Raw genomic sequence first — 22080 nt, forward strand, 5'->3', positions numbered from 1 at the left:
CCTGTGACCAGGGGTCAGTGGAATGCACCTTGCAGGTCTCCGGGCGAATAAAACATGTCTGTTCATTCGTCTGTAGACAGTGTGTCTGGAGACAACTTTTCCAGTGGCTGCGGTAAGGTGCCGAGCAAGGCTACCTCCTGTACTCCGTGGTCGTCTGCGGGCACTGATGGTGACATATCGCTCTTCTTGTGGTGTTGTACACTGTGGACGTCCCGTACTGTAGCATCTGGAGACGTTTCCTGTCTGCTTGAATCCTGAGATCACACTTTGTGGCACACAGAGGGCCTGTGCTACGACCTGCTGTGTTTGACCAGCCTCCAGTCACCCTAGTATTCTACCACTCGTAACGTCACCAATATCTGTTCTTTGAGCCATTTTCAAACCACAGTGACCATTAGCACGTCCGAAAACATCTGCACGCTTACTCCCTGCACCAACACACCTCTGCGTATGTGGACTGCTGCCAGCGCCACCATGCTACGACCGCTGGTCAAGTGCACCGCATGGTCATATCCCGAGGTGATTTAAACCCGCAAACCGCCAACCAGAGCGTTGTTTCACCATGTATCAGCATTATCCTTAATTTATGAACATGAGTGTAGTTTGATGCAGCTCACCACACTATTCTATCCTGTGCTAGCCTCTTCAGCACTGCGTAACTACTGCAACCAACATCCACTTGAAGTCTGCTACATAAAAGCACAGTTCTTTTCTCAAGACTTTTCTCGTGCTCTTTGATAGTTGCTTTCCGTTAGAACGTTCAAAACAGGGTACTAGCACAAACAGGCAGCCAGGGTGGCTGACTAGAGGGATAAGAATATCTTGTAGAACAAAGTGGCAATTATATCAAAACGTTAGAAACAGTCAAAATCAAAATGCAGCAGCCCATTACAAACAGTATTGTAAGGTGCTTAAAAAAGTTATTAGGAAGGCAAAAAGTATGTGGTATGCAGATAGAATAGCAAAGTCTCCGGATAAAATTAAAACCATATGGTCAGTCGTAAAGGAAGTGGCTGGTCTGCAGAGACAGGTCGAGGACATAGAATCAGTGTGTAGGGGGAATGTCCGTGTTACTGATAAGTCGCATATATGCACAGTATTTAATAGTCACTTTCTGAATAGAGCAGGTGAACTAAATAGAAACCTAGTCCCAACAGGGAATCATATAGCGCTCTTAGAAAAAAGTGTTCCGAGACTGTTGTCTGAAATGCTCCCCCATGATACTGACAAGAGGGAGATTGAGTTAATAATTAAATCACTACAGACCAAGAACTCTCATGGATATGACGGGGTATCTAGCAGAATACTGAAGTACTGTTCTATGTATGTTAGCCCAGTACTTAGCCATATCTGTAACTTTTCCTTTAGGAGTGGTCAGTTTCCTGACTGATTAAAGTACTCGGTAGTGAAGCCACTTTATAAAAAGGGAGACATTGATAATGTTGACAATTTTAGATCTATTTCTATGCCATCGGTGTTTGCTAAAGTTATCGAGACGGTTGTATATACGAGGTTACTGGAGCATTTAAATTCACATAATTTGCTGTCAAATGTTCAGTTTGGTTTTAGAAATGGTTTAACAACTGAGAATGCTATATTCTCTTTTCTCTGTGAGGTTTTGGACGGATTAAACAAAAGGTTGCGAACGCTAGGTGTTTTCTTTGATTTAACGAAGGCTTTTGACTGTATTGACCTCAAAATATTACTGCACGAGTTGGAGCATTATGGAGTAAGGGGAGTAGCTTACAATTGGTTCGCCTCTTACTTTAAGAACAGAAAGCAGAAGGTAATGCTCCCCAGTATTGAGAGTGGTAGTGATGTTCAATCCCAATGGGGCACTGTTAAGTGGGGTGTTCCCCAAGGGTCGGTGCTGGGGCCACTGCTGTTTCTTATTTATATAAATGATATGCCTTCTACTATTACAGGTGATTCAAAAATATTTCTGTTTGCTGATGACACCAGCTTGGTAGTGAAGGATCTTGTGTGTAATATTGAAACATTATCAAATAATGTAGTTCATGAAATAAGTTCGTGGCTTGTGGAAAATAATTTGATGCTAAATCACAGTAAGACTCAGTTTTTACAGTTTCTAACTCATAATTCAACAAGAACCGATATTTTGATCAGACAGAATGGGCATATTATAAGCGAGACGGAACGGTTCAAGTTCCTAGGCGTTCGGATAGATAGTAAGCTGTTGTGGAAAGCCCATATCCAGGATCTTGTTCAGAAACTAAATGCTGCTTTATTTACCATTAGAACAGCATCTGAAATAAGTGACACTTCAAACACGAAAAGTAGTGTACTTCGCATATTTTTATACGCTTATGTCGTATGGTATTATTTTTTGGGGTAATTCTTCTGATGCAAAAAGGGTATTTTTGGCTGAAAAACGGGCTGTTCGAGCTATATGTGGTGTAAGTTCGAGAACCTATTGTCGACCCCTATTCAATAGTCTGGGAATTCTGACATTGCCCCCACAGTATATATTTTCTTTAATGTCGTTTGTTGTTAGCAATATTAGCCTATTCCCAAGAGTTAGCAGCTTTCACTCAGATAATACTGGGCATAAATGCAATCTGCATGTGGAATGCACTTCCTTGAATCTTGTGCAGAAAGGAGTGCAGTATTTTGCTGCATCCATTTTCAATAAGCTACCACAAGAACTCAAAGATCTTAGCAGTAGCCCAAACTCTTTTAAGTCTAAACTGAAGACTTTCCTTATGGCTCACTCCTTCTATTCTGTCGAGGAGCTCCTGGAAGAGCTGAAAAATTAAGCAAATTCCAGTGTTACATTGTTGATTTTCTTTATTTGAACTTACGACTTGCCACCTGAATATGTTTTTTTTTTTTTTTTATATTTCATTTTATCTGTTTCTAATATCGTGTTATAATTTCATGTATTGACTCGTTCCATGACCACAGAGACTTCTCCTTAATTTGGTCCCACGGAACAATAAATAAATAAATGAATATGTTACTGGATCCGTTCTTATTTTTCTTTTTCTATCAAACTATTGTTCATACCGCTCCATTTTCCTTCCATCCACACTCAACTCCTATTTACGAATCCAATTGTAAACTTGATGCCCACCTGCGCCAGTATTCTGGAATATTATTAGAGATCCTCTAAACCAGCTTTGTCTTTATTTCTCCGTCACACGCCAACGCCGCGCCTCTTAACTCATCCCTTGCCACGCCATCAGTACGGTGCTCTACTAAAGGCGATAGCAAAACGGGTTGCCTCCCCCCCCCCCCCCAAAAGAAAACCTCGTCGGCTCTATCCCCCTCTCTCTCTCACTCATACACACACACGGTATAAACATCATAAATAGAATTTGGTCTCGAACATATACTTCGTTAGATTGGCAACAAATAGGTAAACTTACCAAACAAGATGAAACACGTAATGGAGTCACAGTATTTACGTTGTGAAACACAGTGTACGACGAAATAGTTGTATCGAGTGACAAAAGAATAATAGTCCACCACAAAAAAGGGTGAGAAACATGGTGAACAGTGTGTGGAAGGCGAGAACACAAAGATGTGATTGTATGGCAGTGATAAAAGTGGTAATATGACCTCCAGCCCAGATGTGAGGAAACACAGATCAGCAAATCGAAAGTAATTACTTTTTTAACAAAAAAATCACTAAGTGAACTTTTAAATAATCTAAAACGAACAAAACTGTATAGTTATAGATCCCACTGATGATGCCTTAGAACAGGAGAAGACGAACCGCGTATGGGATAAACAAAGTAACTAGAAGCAGAAAAATGCAGTTTTATTTACAAAAGAAGTGTAGTCAATACTTTCCATCTATGTGATGAACTACCCCAGAAAATTATTCCCAAAGACATTAATGAGTATATTCTCATTCATATTCTTTTTGTAGTTGTAAATACACATCAGTGGAGTAATGGCAGTATTTTTTAATGTCAATTTGATACTAAACAACGCATTTTCAAAGAAGATTAATTATATCCATACCTGCAGCAGAACAGGAATTCACACTGTGCATTGTCCTCTTTGTTACAGCTTACTTTTTTCGTTTTCTCGTATTTATGGTCTGCCCAAAAGTATCAACACAGTCCCCGTTAATGCACCAAAATCTTTCATTGTACAGATCATACTGTTTAAAGACATTAATTATATTACTTTAAACAGATAAATAAATTACTGACATTCACAAAATAATATTAATAATAATAATAATATAAAAATAATTCTACCAGTAGTAATACACTACTGGCCATTAAAATTGATACACCGAGAAGAACTGCGGTTGATAAACGGGTATTCATTGGACAAATATATTATACTAAAACTGACATGTGATTACATTTTCACACAATTTGGGTGCATAGATCCTGAGAAATCAGTACCCTGAATAAACACCTCTGGGCGTAAAAACGGCCTTGATACGCCTGGGCATTGAGTCAAACAGAGCTTGGATGGCGTGTACAGGTACAGCTGCCCATGCAGCTTCGACACGATACCACAGTTCATCAAGAGTAGTGACTGGCGTATTGTGACGAGCCAGTTGCTCGGCCACCATTGACCAGACGTTTCCAATTGGTGAGAGATGTGGAGAATTTGCTCGCCAGGCAGCAGACAAACATTTTCTGTATCCAGAAAGGCCCGTACAGGACCTGCAACATGAGGTCGTGCATTATCCTGCTGAAATGTAGGGTTTCGCAGGGATCGAATGAAGGGTAGAGCCACGGGTCGCAACACATCTTATTTGTAACGTCCACTGTTCAAAGTGCCGTCAATGCGAACAAGAGGTGACCGAGATGTGTAACCAGTGGCACCCCATACCATCACGCTGGGTGATACGCCAGTATGGCGATGACGAATACACGCTTCCAATGTGCGTTCACCGCGATGTCGCCAAACACGGATGAGACCTTCATGATGATGTAAACAGAACCTGAATTCATCCGAAAAAATGACGTTTTGCCATTCGTGCACCCACGTTCGTCGTTGAGTACACCTATCGCAGGCGCTCCTGTCTGTGATGCAGCGTCAAGGGTAACCGCAGCCGTGGTCTCCGAGCTGATAGTCCATGCTGCTGCAAACGTCGTCAAACTGTTCGTGCAGATGGTTGTCGTCTTACAAACGTCCCCATCTGTTTGAGACGTGGCTGCACGATCCGTTACAGCCATGCTGATAAGATGCCTGTCATCTCGACTGCTAGTGGTACGAAGCCGTTGGGATCCAGCACGGCGTTCCGTATTACCCTCCTGAACCCATCGATTCAACATTCTGCTAACAGTCATTGGATCTCGAGCAACGCGAGCAGCAATGTCGCGATACGATAAACCGCAATCGCGATAGGCTACAATCCGACTTTTATCAAAGTCGTAAACGTGATGGTACGCATTTCTCCTACTTACACGAGGATTCACAACAACGTTTCACCAGGCAACGCCGGACAACTGCTGTTTGTGTATGAGAAATCGGTTCGAAACTTTCCTCATGTCAGCACGTTGTAGGTGCCGCCACGGGCGCCAACCTTGCGTGAATGCTCTGAAAAGCTAATCATTTGCATATGACAGCATCTTCTTCCTGTCGGTTAACTTTCGCGTCTGTAGCACGTCATCTTCGTGGTGTAGCAATTTTAATGACCAGTACTGTAGAGTTTTACAATTTGTCGCATATATTCCCCACATTGTATTGAGTATCATGTCGTTTTTGGAAACCCAGAATCTACTATGTAGGAATCAACATGGATTCCGGAAACAGCGATCGTGTGAGACCCAACTCGCTTTATTTTTTCATGAGACCCAGAAAATATTAGATACTGGCTCCCAGGTAGATGCTATTTTTCTTGACGTCCGGAAGGCGTTCGATACAGTTCCGCACTGTAGCCTGATAAACAAAGTATGAGCCTACGGAATATCAGACCAGCTGTGTGGCTGGATTGAAGAGTTCTTAGCAAACATAACACAGCATGTTGTTATCAATGGAGAGACGTCTACAGACGTTAAAGTAACCTCTGGCGTGCCACAGGGGAGTGTTATGGGACCATTGCTTTTCACAATATATATAAATGACCTAGTAGATAGTGTCGGAAGTCCCATGTGGCTTTTCGCGGATGATGCTGTAGTATACAGAGAAGTTGCAGCATTAGAAAATTGTAGCGAAATGCAGGAAGATCTGCAGCGGATAGGCACTTGGTGCGGGGAGTGGCAACTGACCCTTAACATAGACAAATGTAATGTATTGCGAGTACATAGAAAGTAGGATCCTTTATTGTATGATTATATGATAGCGGAACAAACACTGGTAGCAGTTACTTCTGTAAAATATCTGGGAGTATGCGTGCGGAACGGTTTGAAGTGGAATGATCATATAAAATTAATTGTTGGTAAGGCGGGTGCCGGGTTGAGATTCATTGGGAGAGTCCTTAGAAAATGTAGTCCATCAACAAAGGAGGTGGCTTACAAAACACTCGTTCGACCTATACTTGAGTATTGCTCATCAGTGTGGGATCCGTATCAGATCGGGTTGACGGAGGAGATAGAGAAGATCCAAAGAAGAGCGGCGGGTTTCGTCACAGGGCTATTTGGTAACCGTGATAGCGTTACGGAGATGTTTAATAAACTCAAGTGGCAGACTCTGCAAGAGAGGCGCTCTGCATCGCGGTGTAGCTTGCTCGCCAGGTTTCGAGAGGGTGCGTTTCTGGATGAGGTATCGAATATATTGCTTCCCCCTACTTATACCTCCCGAGGAGATCACGAATGTAAAATTAGAGAGATTAGAGCGCGCACGGAGGCTTTCAGACAGTCGTTCTTCCCGCGAACTATACGTGACTCGAACAGGAAAGGGAGGTAATGACAGTGGCACGTAAAGTGCCCTCCGCCACACACCGTTGGCTGGCTTGCGGAGTATAAATGTAGATGTAAATGTAGATTATAAGAGCTCACTAACACCACAGTACCAGACAACCTGTGATGTTCCAACTACCACTGCATTCTCAGTATATATTACGTATACAGGGGCACTTACATAGAGTTAATAAGTTTCCTAAGCACGAGATACCTTTTGACGACAAAAACGTCGCTCGCATGTTGACAGGTGGCGGCCGCTTCGTGGTGACGAGCACCGGGGACCTGCTGGTGAGGCGGGCCACGGCGGCGGACGCCTCATCCCGCTACAGCTGCCTCACGCTGCACGCACTTACCGGGGAGCGCCGCAGGAGCACCCCGGCCCAGCTGCTCACCGTCACAGGTAGGGGATGCACGACCAGCACACAATCTGAAGCACGCCACTGCCTGACACACAGCAGGTCTGTACAGGTCGTAGAGGAGCACAGAATAGAGGCACAAACACAGCTTATTAGTCCGTCAACAAGTGGTCCATTGACACAGCAGGATCCAGAGCGCGAGACTGCAACACTGCGAGTAGGATTTCAGCCAATTTAAGCGAGAGGTGGGAAGCAGCTTACAATCATCTTACAAGGGAACCTCCCCACCGCACCCCCTCAGATTTAGTTACAAGTTGGCACAGTGGATAGGCCTTGAAAAACTGATCAATCGAGAAAACAGGAAGAAGTTGTGTGGATCTATGAAAAAATAAGAAAAATATACAAACTGAGTAGTCCATGCGCAATATAGGAGAGTGCGAGCTAAGGAGCGCCGTGGTCCCGTGGTTGGCGTGAGAAACTGCGGGACGAGAGGTCCTTTGTTCAAGTCTTCCCTCGAGCGACAAGTTTAATTTTTTATTTTCAGACAATTATCAAAGTTCAGGCACTCACACATAATTAACTTCGCTCTCCAAAATTCCAGGACAAGTTGAGATTTGCTTGGACGTATGCAGGATTTGACGGTCTACACACCGAAAAATTTGGAAACGTTAAAAACATATGTTTTGACAGAGCACAGGGAAAACTGTGCGACTGTGAAACTGTTGCATTCATCAGTTGCAGTTTATGTCACAAACTCTTATGTTTTCATCACTTTTTTGGGAGTGATTATCACATCCACAAGAAAACCTAAAACGGGCAAGTTAGAAGAATCTTTTTAACCATTTGCCAAGTGTACAGGTTAGGTTGGTCGACAACATATTCCTGTCATGTGACGCACATGCTGTCACCAGTGTCGTATAGAGTAAATCAGACGTGTTTTCCTGTGGAGGAATCGGTTGACCTATGACCTTGCCATCAAATGCTTTCGGTTCCCATTGGAGAGGCACGTCCATTCGTCTACTAATCGCACGGTTTTGCGGTGCGGTCGCAAAACACAGACACTAAACTTATTACAGCGAAAGAAGACGTCAATGGACGAACGGACAGATCATAACTTTGCGAAAATAAAGAAAGCAAACTTTTCACTCGAGGGAAGACTTGAACCAAAGACCTCTAGTTCCTCAGTTGCTCACGATAACCACGGGACCACGGCGCTCCTGAGCTCACACTTTCCTTTATGTTGCTTATCTTGGACTAATAATACAGTCAAATGGTTCACACTGGAATTCTATATTTACATCTACATACAGACTTCGCAATCTATCAGATGGTGCATGGAGGAGGCCACATTCTTCCACTGCAACACATTCCCTCTCCTGTCCCAGTGGAAAGCTGAGCGAGAGAAAAACGAACACCAGTTTCTCTTATCTTCTCTTCGCTGCTCTTACACGATATGTACGTTGGTAGCAGTAGAATCGTCCTCTAATCAAACGAAAATTCCGGCTGTCTTAATTTTCTCAATAGAGTTTCGCGAAAAGAACGTCGTCTTCTCTCCGGGGTTTCCCATTTGAGTTCACGTAGACTCGCCGTAATACTCGCGTGTTGATCGAACCTTCCGGCAACTAATCCGGCAGCACGCCTCTGAATTTCTTCGATGTTTTCCTTTAATCTAACCTGAGGAGCATGGCAAACACTCGAGTAGAACTGAAAGAATGGGTCGCACAAGTTTTCTTTTCGCCGTCTCCGTTATAGATGAGCTACACTTTCCTAGAACCATCCCAATAAACCGAAGTCGACATTCGCCTCACCTTCTACCGCCCTTAATGTGCTCGTCCCATGTCATATCGCTTTGCAACGCTACGCCCATTGGTTTTCTTACGTACTTTGAGCGCCACAGTTGACAAATAATTTAATTCTTACAATTCTGGATCTCTGAATTTCCCATCAACAAGGACCTAACACAAAAATCCCTGATTATGGACAGCGGGAAATTCATATCTACTTGGTAAGGAAAACCTGTCTCTCATTGCCTACACATGCGTAATTCCTACAATGGTAAAAGCTCCGCCATTCCAAACGAATATCAGTTACACGGCACAAATCACTATGAGCAAAGAATAATTATCTCTACCTTAAAAACTGAATATTTATTAAATGATTTGAAATTTTCCCTGCAGTAGGTGGAAAGTCAAGTCACTAGCATTTACTCAGATACCCTCTACGTGTGAAGGAAAACAGTGAATTGCTTAACAAACAAATCTTGACTATATTCTGAAAAACACACGTACACTCAGTGCACCTAGTGATATCTATAGTATCTACAGGGTGTTTCAAAAATGACCGGTATATTTGAAACGGCAATAAAAACTAAACGAGCAGCGATAGAAATACACCGTTTGTTGCAATATGCTTGGGACAACAGTACGTTTTCAGGCAGACAAACTTTCGAAATTACAGTAGTTACAATTTTCAACAACAGATGGCGCTGCGGTCTGGGAAACTCTATAGTACGATATTTTCCACATATCCACCATGCGTAGCAATAATATGGCGTAGTCTCTGAATGAAATTACCCGAAACCTTTGACAACGTGTCTGGCGGAATGGCTTCACATGCAGATGAGATGTACCGCTTCAGCTGTTCAATTGTTTCTGGATTCTGGCGGTACACCTGGTCTTTCAAGTGTCCCCACAGAAAGAAGTCACAGGGGTTCATGTCTGGCGAATGGGGAGGCCAATCCACGCCGCCTCCTGTATGTTTCGGATAGCCCAAAGCAATCACACGATCATCGAAATATTCATTCAGGAAATTAAAGACGTCGGCCGTGCGATGTGGCCGGGCACCATCTTGCATAAACCACGAGGTGTTCGCAGTGTCGTCTAAGGCAGTTTGTACCGCCACAAATTCACGAAGAATGTCCAGATAGCGTGATTCAGTAATCGTTTCGGATCTGAAAAATGGGCCAATGATTCCTTTGGAAGAAATAGCGGCCCAGACCAGTACTTTTTGAGGATGCAGGGACGATGGGACTGCAACATGGGGCTTTTCGGTTCCCCATATGCGCCAGTTCTGTTTATTGACGAAGCCGTCCAGGTAAAAATAAGCTTCGTCAGTAAACCAAATGCTGCCCACATGCATATCGCCATCACCAATCCTGTGCACTATATCGTTAGCGAATGTCTCTCGTGCAGCAATGGTAGCGCCGCTGAGGGGTTGCCGCGTTTGAATTTTGTATGGATAGAGGTGTAAACTCTGGCGCATGAGACGATACGTGGACGTTGGCGTCATTTGGACCGCAGCTGCAACACGGCGAACGGAAACCCGAGGCTGCTGTTGGATCACCTGCTGCACTAGCTGCGCGTTGCCCTCTGTGGTTGCCGTACGCGGTCGCCCTACCTTTCCAGCACGTTCATCCGTCACGTTCCCAGTCCGTTGAAATTTTTCAAACAGATCATTTATTGTATCGCTTTTCGGTCCTTTGGTTACATTAAACCTCCGTTTAAAACTTCGTCTTGTTGCAACAACACTGTGTTCTAGGCGGTGGAATTCGAACACCAGATAAATCCTCTGTTCTAAGGAATAAACCATGTTGTCTACAGCACACTTGCACGTTGTGAACAGCACACGCTTACAGCAGAAAGACGACGTACAGAATGGCGCACCCACAGACTGCGTTGTCTTCTATATCTTTCACATCACTTGCAGCGCCATCTGTTGTTGAAAATTGTAACTACTGTAATTTCGAAAGTTTGTCTGCCTGAAAATGTACTGTTGTCCCAAGCATATTGCAACAAACGGTGTATTTCTATCGCTGCTCGTTTAGTTTTTATTGCCGTTTCAAATATACCGGTCATTTTTGAAACACCCTGTAGCTATCCATTCTTTAATTGAGATCCAATAAATATCAAATTCAATCAATTAAACTGGCCTGGTGCAACAAAAATATTGCGTCGGTCTGACCCGAATATGAAACTACAGCTGCCGATAGCAAACTGTTTGAAAATTTTGATCTCTTCCTGGAGAGCTTCTTCACTTTCTGTGATGAACGAGTACTGGTTGCCTCCTCTAGCCAGGTTCTCCATCCCCTGGCGGGTTGCTGTCTTGCATGGTGTTCCGCTACTCCCATGAAACATGTTTACAGAAACATTATTACCGTGCTTATCCCGCGATTCCAGCCCTAAATCGATCACGCACCATATATTTTTACAACCTCGACCTAACATTGCCAGCTTTCTCGGGGATTAAAAAAGCGCACCTGAGGCCCATGTAGCAGGACCGTTTATTAGCATATTAAATAAAACCACAAAGGACAAAATACATATAAAAGTAAAAGTCACCATGCTGTTACGTCGTTTAAGGTGGTAGTACACTTACAGATAATGCATTCATACAAAAAGTGAAAGTTCAAGAGATTCATTTTTATCCTGTAGTAAACGGAGTGGCAGTTCACGATGCATATCACAGTTAATCACATTATGTAGCTTAGTTCAGAAAACTCTAGAAAACAATGAGAATGATTAATCCCAAAGAGGCTTGTACGAAATAACCCGAACAAGTAGCGCTGCAGCCATACATTCATCTCATACGATGGAAAAAAACTGCAGCACCAAAAAATAATTAATGTAGAATAATGAAATTTCGGGAATACATTTTTCTATGTAAGATATTTCAGAGATTAACATTGCGAGATCACAGGTTACCTGATTGAATTACTAAAGAAATTACTACGGCGAAAATGACTATTTTTCAATACTTTTGCGTGACAGATACTATTTCACGATAGCCCTTAGAATGAAATTGAAAAAACAAGCAAAGACGCTAGATTTTTAAACCTTAGTGCTAACCTCCACCCCAAACCTTGCCTTTGGTGCGGAGACTTGCGTGCCTCAGCGATACAGATAACCATACCGTAGGTGCAATTACAATGGAGTGGTATCTGTTGAAAAGCCAGACAAAATTGTGGTTCCTGAAGAAGGGTAGCAGCCTTCTCAGTAGTTGCAGGGGCAACAGTCTGGATGGTTGACTGATCTGGCCTTGTAACACTAACCAAAACGGCCTTGATGTGCTGGTACTGCGAACGGCTGAAAGTAAGTGGAAACTACAGCCGTAATATTTCCCGAGGGCATGCAGCTTTACTGTACAGTTAAATGATGATGGCGTTCTCTTGGGTAAAATATTCCGGAAGTAAAATAGTTTCCCATTCGGATCTCCGGGCGGGGACTACTCAAGAGAAAGAAGACTGGGCGTTCTGCGGATTGAAACGTGGAATGTCAGATCCCTTAATTGGGCAGGTAGGTTAGAAAACTTAAAAAGGAAAATGAATAGATTAAAGTTAGATATAGTGGGAATTAATGAAGTTCGGTGGCAGGGGGTACAAGACTTCTGGTCAGGTGAGTACAGTGTTATAAATACAAAATCAAATAGGGGTAATACAAGAGTAGGTTTAATAATAAATAAAAAATGGAAGCGCGGGTATGCTACTACGAAAAGTATAGTGAACACATTATTTTTGCCTACCACAATAGTCCAAGTTTATATGCCAACCAGCTCCTCAGATGAAGGGACTGAAGAAATGTTTGATGAGATAAAAGAAATTATTCAGATAGTGAAAGGAGATGAAAATTTAGTAGTCATGTGGCGACTGGAATCAAACAGTAGGAAAAGGAAGAGAGGGAAGAGTAGTAGATGAATATGGAATGGGGGTAAGGAACGAAAGAGGATGCCGGCTGGTAGAATTTTCCAAAGAGCTTAACTTAATGACAGCAAACACTTGGTTCAAGAATCATGAACGAAGGTTGTATACGTGGAAAGGGCGTGAAGACACTAGAAGATTTCAGATAGAGCATATAATGGTAAGAGAGAGATTTGGGAACCATGTAAGACATTTCCACGGACACATGTGGACTCTGACCACAGTTTATTGGTTATGAACTGTAGGCTAAAACCGAAGAAACTGCAAAAAGGTGGGAATTCAAGGAGATGGGACCTGGTTAAACTGAAAATACTTGAGGTTGCAGAGAGTTTCAGAGAGAGCATTACGGAACTACTGACAAGAACGGTATCAAGAAATACAGTAGAAGTAGTATGGGTAGCTTTGAGAGACGAAATAGAGAAGGCAGCAGAGGATCAAGTAGGTAAAAAAACGAGGGCTAGTAGAAATCCTTGGGTAACATAAAAGGTACTGAATTTAACTGGTGGAAGAAGAAAATATAAAAATGCAGTAAACGAAGCAGGAGAAAACTAATACAAACGTCTCCAAAATGAGATCGAAAGGAAGTGCAAAATGGCTAAGCAGGGATGGCTAGAAGATAAAAGTAAGGATGTAGAGGCATACATCACTAGTGGTAAGCTAGATACTGACTACAGGAAAATTAAAGGCACCTTTGGAGAAATAAGAACCATATGTATGAATATAAAGAGCTCAGATAGAAAATCAGTTCTAAGCAAAGGAGGGAAAGCAGTAAGGTGAAAGGAGTATGTAGAGCATCTATACAAGGGCGATGTACTTGAAGGCAATATTGTGGAAATGGAAGAGGACGTAGATGAAGATAAAATGGGAGATCTGTTACTGCGTGAAGAGCTTGGCAGAGCACTGAAAGACCTAAATCGGAACAAGGCCTCAGGAGCAGACAACAATCCATTAGAACTACTGACAGCCTTGGGAGAGCGAGTCCTGACAAAACTCTACCATCTGGTGAGCAAGATGTATGAGACAGACGAAACAATCTGTATATTGAGCAAGCAGAAAATGAAACCAAATAAAAATTCGGAGTAGGAATTAAAATCAATGGAGAAGAAATAAAAACTTTGAGGTTTGCCGACGACATTGTAATTCTGTCAGCGACGGCAAAGGACTTAGAAGAGTAGCTGAAAGGAATGGACAGTGTCTTGAAAGGAAGGTATAAGATGAACATTCAACAAAAGCAAAACGAAGATAATGGAATGCAGCCGAATTAAATTAGGTGATGCTGAGGGAATTAGTTTAGGAAATGAGACAGTTAAAGTAACAGATACGTTTTGCTATTTTGGAACCCAAATAACTGATGATGGCGAAGTAGAGGGGATATAAAATGTAGACTGGCAGTGGCGAGGAAAGCGTTTCTGAAGAAGAGAAATTTGTTATCAGTATAGGTTTAAGTTTCTGGAAATTCTTTCTGAAAGTACTTGTAGGGAGTGTAGCCATGTATGGAAGTGAAATGTGGACGATAAATAGTTTGGACGAGAAGAAAATAGAACCTTTCGAAATGTGGTGCTATAGAAGAATGCTGAAGATTAGATGGGTAGATCACATAACTAATGACGAGGTACTGAACAGAATTGGAGGGAAGAGGAATTTGTGGCAAAACTTGACTAGAAGAAGGGATCGGTTGGTAGAACAGGTTCTGGGGCTTCAACGGATAATCAATTTAGTATTGGAGGGAAGCGTGGAGGGTAAACATCGTAGAGGGAGACCAAGAGATGAATACACTAAGCAGATTAAGAAGGATGTAGGTTGCAGTAGTTACTCGTAGATGAAGAAGCTTGCACAGGGAAGCTGCATCAAACCATCCTCTGGACTGAAGACCGCAGCAACAACAACAACAGCGCTACACTCCCTGGTCGAAACATGAGTAACGTTGCGAGTTTAGGAGTCACGCATAAAATTTCGATTTCCTTGGAAACTAATGGTCATCGCATAAAAAACTGCTAGCCAGTTACTCAGGACAGTTCCCTGTACAACATACCTAAAGATCATCTACATCTACATCTACATCCATACTCCGCAAGCCACCTCACGGTGTGTGTCTGAGGGTACTTTGAGAACCTCTATCGGTTCTCATCGAAATCCACGGGGTGGTGACCTTGTAAAATAAGTCGCGGGATCATTACGGCCTTCGGTGTTCCTACATTTTGCCGTAACTCAGAGTAGCCTTGCCCGACGTCGACTTCTGCCAGCTTTCTGGTTCCTTTATGTATAATTTGTTTCAGTGTTTTGCAATCAGGACATAAAATGATGGTTCTGCAATATTCACACCTCTCAGCGGCTGCCTTACATGGAATTGAAATTATAATTTGTTCTTAGAGTCTGATAACATTTACTCAGTCTCACACACCGTGCATATAAACCTTTTAAGATCAATCTTATCTCTGGTGTATAAGCGACAGCAGCAGACTAACAGTAATGGCACTTTGATCTGACACCTGTGAACAAAAGATGTGTGTTCGAGCAATCAGTTGTGAGCAGGCAGTGTTAAGTAGTGCACGTTTGGGCAGTATTGGATCAACGTTGTAGTGCCACAAATCACAGTGGGACAACGTCTCTAAGTCAAATGTTCAAGACGTTCTCCAGAATGTTCTGAACGTGTGTGCAAAGTTTGTAACATACTAAGACAAAGACACATGGACCTCTGCCACAACTTGGTTGAAATGCCAAACGCAGACAGTTCTTTTTCTGAAAAAATCAACACTGGAAACGAATTTACTACAAAGCTAGAAAGTGCAAAAAATTCACATGAACGGTCCACACTTTGACGACTTAACTGACATTCAAGTTAATGAAAGTTGAAAAAAAAACTGTTCTGGCATTTTCACATGATAGTACGAACGTTCCGTGCATTGCACTCATGTGTTGGCTGGTGAGGGGGGGCGGGGGGAGGCAGGAGGGGCGATGCTGAGGACCGTATAACAGCATCATAACTCTCCTCTATTTTTCTTTTAAATTGGTCTGACAGGCTATCGAATAGATGGAATAAGTGAAACAGTTTTGTCACGACTGGTTCTTCCAGTGACCTCAATAACTTTGAGGGATAGTCGTCTACTCAAGTCCTCTTGTTTCGAGTTTCAGTGCTCTGTCAAAATCTTCTCCCAGTATAATACCTCCTATCTCAGTTCCATACACTTGTTCTTCCATTTCCACAATGTTGTCTTGAACTTAATTTCGTGTCATATATTCCTTCCAACTTTAAATTTTTTCCTTCTTTTCTTAGTACTAGATTGTCATCTGAGTTCTTGATATTCGTGCGTGATCTTTTGTCCAAAAGTTTCTTGCTGACACTGAAGGGAAGCAGACAGTCGTTTGGATGTGTGTTTATGTGTGCGTGTAGTGTATTTTGCTGCAGAACCCGCTGGTCTCAGCCCTTCAGTGTATTCTGAGAGCTCGACTCGTAAATCCCCCACCACCGCCTCTCGTTCCAAACTCTGCCACCAGGGAGCAGAGCGCAGCACGGCACAGCACGCGCTTCCGCCACGACCGCACCACCATTGGGTTCGGCGCGCCCTCAGTGACCGTCACACAGCGTGATTTATGGCGCCAGTGAGGTGTGCCGGCACCGACACAGAGGTATATCTCTCTCTCTCTGTGGCGCCACAGGGATGCTGGACGCATTCGCTGCTCCCTCGCGGCCGGCAGGAACGAGAAAGCAAAAACATCAAACAGGAGCCCTCGCTTTTTTTTTTTTTTTTTTTGGGAAGGGCGGAGGGGTGAGGGATAACGATGCCATCTCTCTCGCCAATTCATATCCATTTCCAGTCACTCGGCAGGTATTTCATAAAGGCTGAAAAGGGAGCGGAGGTGAGGGAAGCTTTAAAGCGCAGTGTTTCCGGCACTGCTGGTGATGATGAATGTCGTTTGACTTTTCACAAGAGTATCAGGCGGTCGAAGATGGCTCCATGGATAAAACCTGTTCCATCGCGATACAAAACTTAGACGTTTCTTATAGAGAAGTCCCCCCCCCCCCCCCCTCGACAACAGCAGCATCTAACAACGGGAAGGCGCACTGTGCTTTATTCCTGCATGTCAGTCTGCAAACAATAGACGCTGGTGCAGACGTAGACTCCACCTTTCCAGTTTTCTGAAAAGCATTTAATAGAGAACCACGATGTCACCTAGTAACCAAAGTACCATCATATGATGTATCTTTACAAATATGCAAAAGTCTCCACGAATTTTTTATTTTAGTAGAGCCCAGTGCGGTGCACTAGACGACGAATATCCTTCAGGAAATACAGTATCACCGAATAAACCCCAGCGAAGCGTAAATGAACCTCTGATGGCGTTCATATAGGCAATCGATTTATCAGATGGGGCCAGCAGTGCAACCTCATTGTTCGCTGACGATTCTTCTGTCTGCAGAACTTCTTTGTAGAATCGTTAGGAAATCCAAAATGCCTTGTACAGAATTTCAGCTTCGAGTATCTACGACTGCTTTCACATACATATATTGTAAACCATAGGAAAGTGCATGGCAGAGTGTATTTCCCATTGTTATTAGGGCTTCTTCGAGTACCATTCACTCATGGAGCTCGGGAAAAATAATTGCTTAAAATCCTCTGTGCGTGCTGCAATTAGTCTAATTTTTTTCGTCGCGATCCCCACGGGGGTGATATATAGGCACTTGTAGTATATTCCTAGATTAATCACTTACAACTGGTTCCTGAATCTTTGAAAGTGGGATTACATGCGATAGTTTGTGTCTATCTTCAAGAGTCTACGAGTTCATCTTTAAGATAATCTATGTTACGCTCCCCCACGGGTACAACAAACGTTTCACCATTTGTCTTATCCTTTTTTTGTGCACGTTAAATATGTCCTGTTAGGCCTATTTGGTACGAGTTTTACACATTTCAATAATGTTCTACGATGTTTTTTTATTGTACAAGTTTCTTCTAAACAATCACCTTTATAGACTAACTGCATTTTCCTAGTATTCTATCAATGTGTGTCAAATGCCTCACGTACGACTGAGCCTATGTGGCCATTCCATTTCAAAGCACTACAAAACTGTTAGACCAAGCTACTTATACAGGTTGAAAGAATCATTTTGTGACCAATGTAGGATACAACGTTTATTCGTTTTGTAAAAAGCACAGTTTTATATTTATGAACATTTGAAGCAAGCTACTAATCTTTCATGCAAAGAAAACTCTCTATGATATGATTGAATAATTTTGTACCTTTTTTGCAGACATTACTTCGTTATAGATAACCATATCATCTGCAGAATTTCTGATGTTATTTGTTAACATTGTCTGCAAGGTCATAAATATACAATATGAACAGCAAGGGTCCCAACAAACTTCCCTCGGACAGACGTAAAGCTAAACCTACTTTTGTCGATGATTCTCAATCCAACATAACATGCTGCCACCTTCATACCAAAAAATAATCAATACAGTCACAAAATTTGCATGATAACTTGCGTCGGATACTGTGTCGAGTGCGTTTTGGAAGTCAAACAATAATACATCTAACTGACTGCCTTGAACCATGGCTTTCAGGATGTCAAGTGAGAAAATCGGTATTTGACTTTACATGATCGATGTTTTCGGAATTAATGATGGCAGGAAATAATTCTGTTCGATATACATCATTATATCTGATCTCAGAGTATATTCTTAGATTTTACAATGAATTAATGTCAAAATTATTGTACTCTAGTTTTGTTCATCATTAATGCTACCTTTCTTGTAGACGGGTATGACCTTTGCTTTCTTCTAGCCAGTGGGCACGGTTTTCTGTTCGAGGCACTACGATATTCCATGGTTAAAAGATGGTCTAATTTACCTTCAAATTCGGTGTAGAAAATCTTTAAAGAGTCCTTCGGGTCATGGAGCTTTGTTCATTCTTTGCGACTTCAGCTGTTTCTCTACGCCACTGAAACTAATATCTGTTTCACCTTATCTTCGTAATGGTGTGAGAATTAAATTGAGACAACACTCAAGGATTTTGTTTTGAAAGTAAAATTTGAAAACTGATAACTATCGTTAAATGTGGATGGCTGAAATTTGTTGCCTTTAACCAAGATATTGTCCGATTACAGGATCACTGGTGAACACATCGGTAAGTTACATCTTTAATTACTTGGGGATAATACTAAGTGGCGACTACAGGAATCTGTATCAGTTCATTTTCACTTTATTATGTACAAAACAAGCAAACTGTTGGGATGTGACTGAAAGGCTTTCGTGCTAGGAGGCAGATTCCGGGACATTCCATGTCTAATGTGGAAATGCAGCAGGAAAGCTTACCTCAAATTGGTTGAAATTGTGGGGTGGTTCCAGGAGCCTCCTTAACGTATTCTGTGGCCTCCAGGAGTTAACCCCCCACATGCCGTAGCAATGGTACCATGGCGCCAAAAAGCCCATTTGAGATTTGTTGTTGTTGTTGTTGTGGTCTTCAGTCCTGAGACTGGTTTGATGCAGCTCTCCATGCTACTCTATCCTGTGCAAGCTGCTTCATCTCCCAGTAACTACTGCAACCTAAATCCTTCTGAATCTGCTTAGTGTATTCATCTCTTGGTCTCCCTCTACGATTTTTACCCTCCACGCTGCCCTCCAATACTAAATTGGTGATCCCTTGATACCTCAGAACATGTCCTACCAACCGATCCCTTCTACTATTCAAGTTGTGCCACAAATTTCTCTTCTCCCCAATCCTATTCAATACCTCCTCATTAGTTATGTGATCTACCCATCTAATCTTCAGCATTCTTCTGTAGCACCACATTTCAAAAGCTTCTATTCTCTTCTTGTCCAAACTATTTATCGTCCATGTTTCACTTCCATACATGGCTACACTCCATACAAATACTTTCAGAAATGACTTCCTGACATTTAAATCTATACTCGACGTTAACAAATTTCTCTTCTTCAGAAACGCTTTCCTTGCCATTGCCAGTCTACATTTTATATACTCTCTACTTCGACCATCATCAGTTATTTTGCTCCCCAAATAGCAAAACTCCTTTACTACTTTAAGTGTCTCATTTCCTAATCTAATTCCTTCAGCATCACCCGACTTTATTCGACTACATTCCATTATCCTCGTTTTACTTTTGTTGATGTTCATCTTATATCCTCCTTTCAAGACACTGTCCATTCCGTTCAACTGCTCTTCCAAGTCCTTTGCTGTCTCTGACAGAATTACAATGTCATCGGGGAACCTCAATGTTTTTATTTCTTCTCCATGGATTTTAATACCTACTCCGAATTTTTCTTTTGTTTCCTTCACTGCTTGCTCAATATACAGATTGAATAACATCGGGGACAAGCTACAACACTGTCTCACTCCCTTCCCAACCACTGCTTCCCATTCATGTCCTTCGACTCTTATAACTGCCATCTGGTTTCTGTACAAGTTGTAAATAGCCTTTCGATCCCTGTATTTTACCCCTGCCACCTTTAGAATTTGAAAGAGAGTATTCCAGTCAACATTGTCAAAAGCTTTCTCTAAGTCTACAAATGCTAGAAATGTAGGTTTGCCTTTCCTTAATCTAGCTTCTAAGATAAGTCGTAGGGTCAATATTGCCTCACGTGTTCCTATATTTCTACGGAAGCCAAACTGATCTTCCCCGAGGTCGGCTTCTACTAGTTTTTCCATTCGTCTGTAAAGAATTCGTGTTAGTATTTTGCAGCCGTGACTTATTAAACTGATAGTTCGGTAATTTTCACATCTGTCAACACCTGCTTTCTTTGGGATTGTAATTATAATATTGGAATTATAATATTCTTCTTCAAGTCTGATGGTATTTCGCCTGTCTCATATATCTTGCTCACCAGATGGTAGAGTTTTGTCAGGACTGGCTCTCCCAAGGCTGTCAGTAGTTCTAATGGAATGTTGTCTACTCCTGGGGCCTTGTTTCGACTCAGGTCTCTCAGTGCTCTGTCAAACTCTTCACGCAGTATCATATCTCCCATTTCATCTTCATCTACATCCTCTTCATTTTCCATAATATTGTCCTCAAGTACATCGCCCTTGAGATTTAGCAAATATTTATTCAGCATGTATGCCGATTAGAATTCCGCCTTTCCACTCCCGCGAAATATAAGAAATTTCGCACAATCTCAACAGTATTTCTGTTCATGACAATCCTGTACATTGATTCCCCTACTGGACACTGTGTTTGCTACATCAAGCAAAAGTAAAAATCCGTTCAAACTCGATACCAACCTTGTAAATTGTTTATGTGTATTTGTACGCCATGTCCGGAATATTTTTGCAGCGTTCCATTTCATGTCCATGCTTCGAGCCACTTCCTCGTTCGTCACATTGGCTACATACATGATGTCACCGCTCAAACGGAGCTTGGGTTTAGAACAGAGAACTTTGTTTTCTGATCATTCGCTTCCTGGCAGTCTTCCAGCTTTGTCTCTGCAGTGTGAAGGTGTAAGTGTCACTTTTACTATAGCATGAGGTGTTTGTTTCACATTTTTGGGGCCATCCTCTGAGCATCTCGCATTTATATGATCGTTTATGCATCCTGGATGCATCCTGGATTGCGTTATTTCTCTTGTTATTTGTAAATGAAAGTTGTACAGATGAATTCTAATTTTCATCTTCTTTCAGTCTTCCTAACGATGTCAATCAAAGTTCTGCATAATTAATTTCAGTATTTCATGTTAGTTTTCTGTATTTTTTTCGTGTCTTACATTCCAACAAGATCCTATATTCGTTTTTAATAAATGTTTGATAATTGTGATATCAACTTCTATTTATGAACCCTACTATATTCAAGTCCTTCCATGATCAGGCAACCTTTATTGAAAGAATACAGGTTGTAACGGGTATGAGTGCGAATATTTTTATATCTAGCATATTACAGGTAGTATTAGTATGTTGGTAGTTTTTTCTCTGTGTGGAACGGTTAGCTTTACGACCTGATGTTTTCTCCACAGTTTCACTGCACCAATAAGTCGGTTATGCGTGTCAGTATAGGCTACCCCCCACGCGCTTACACTTCCAACTCCTGACCTCCTGTGCACGGGAAAATAAGCTTTAATGGTTTGCTCTTCCCACGTGTACTTGGAGGTACTAACCAATCTAAAAACATACCACTTGCAAAGGCTACAATTATTAGCCTGAAAATGATGTAAATACTGCTGTAATGCTGTGCAGTACACCATTCTCTGTC

At 42.1% G+C, this 22080-nt stretch overlaps 1 protein-coding gene across 1 annotated transcript in view; it reads left to right on the forward strand.

The window, feature by feature from the left end:
- The window catches only part of LOC124598566 (Down syndrome cell adhesion molecule-like protein Dscam2), a 366134-nt gene that overhangs the window by 82548 nt on the left and 261506 nt on the right, over nt 1-22080 (forward strand). The window contains exon 3 of the mRNA XM_047136009.1: nt 7084-7236. Within this exon, the coding sequence (XP_046991965.1) occupies nt 7084-7236 (153 nt within the window). The remainder of the gene's footprint in view (nt 1-7083; nt 7237-22080) is intronic.

This window comes from Schistocerca americana, chromosome 1, assembly GCF_021461395.2.
Source record: "Schistocerca americana isolate TAMUIC-IGC-003095 chromosome 1, iqSchAmer2.1, whole genome shotgun sequence".
Taxonomy (NCBI): Eukaryota; Metazoa; Arthropoda; class Insecta; order Orthoptera; family Acrididae; genus Schistocerca; species Schistocerca americana.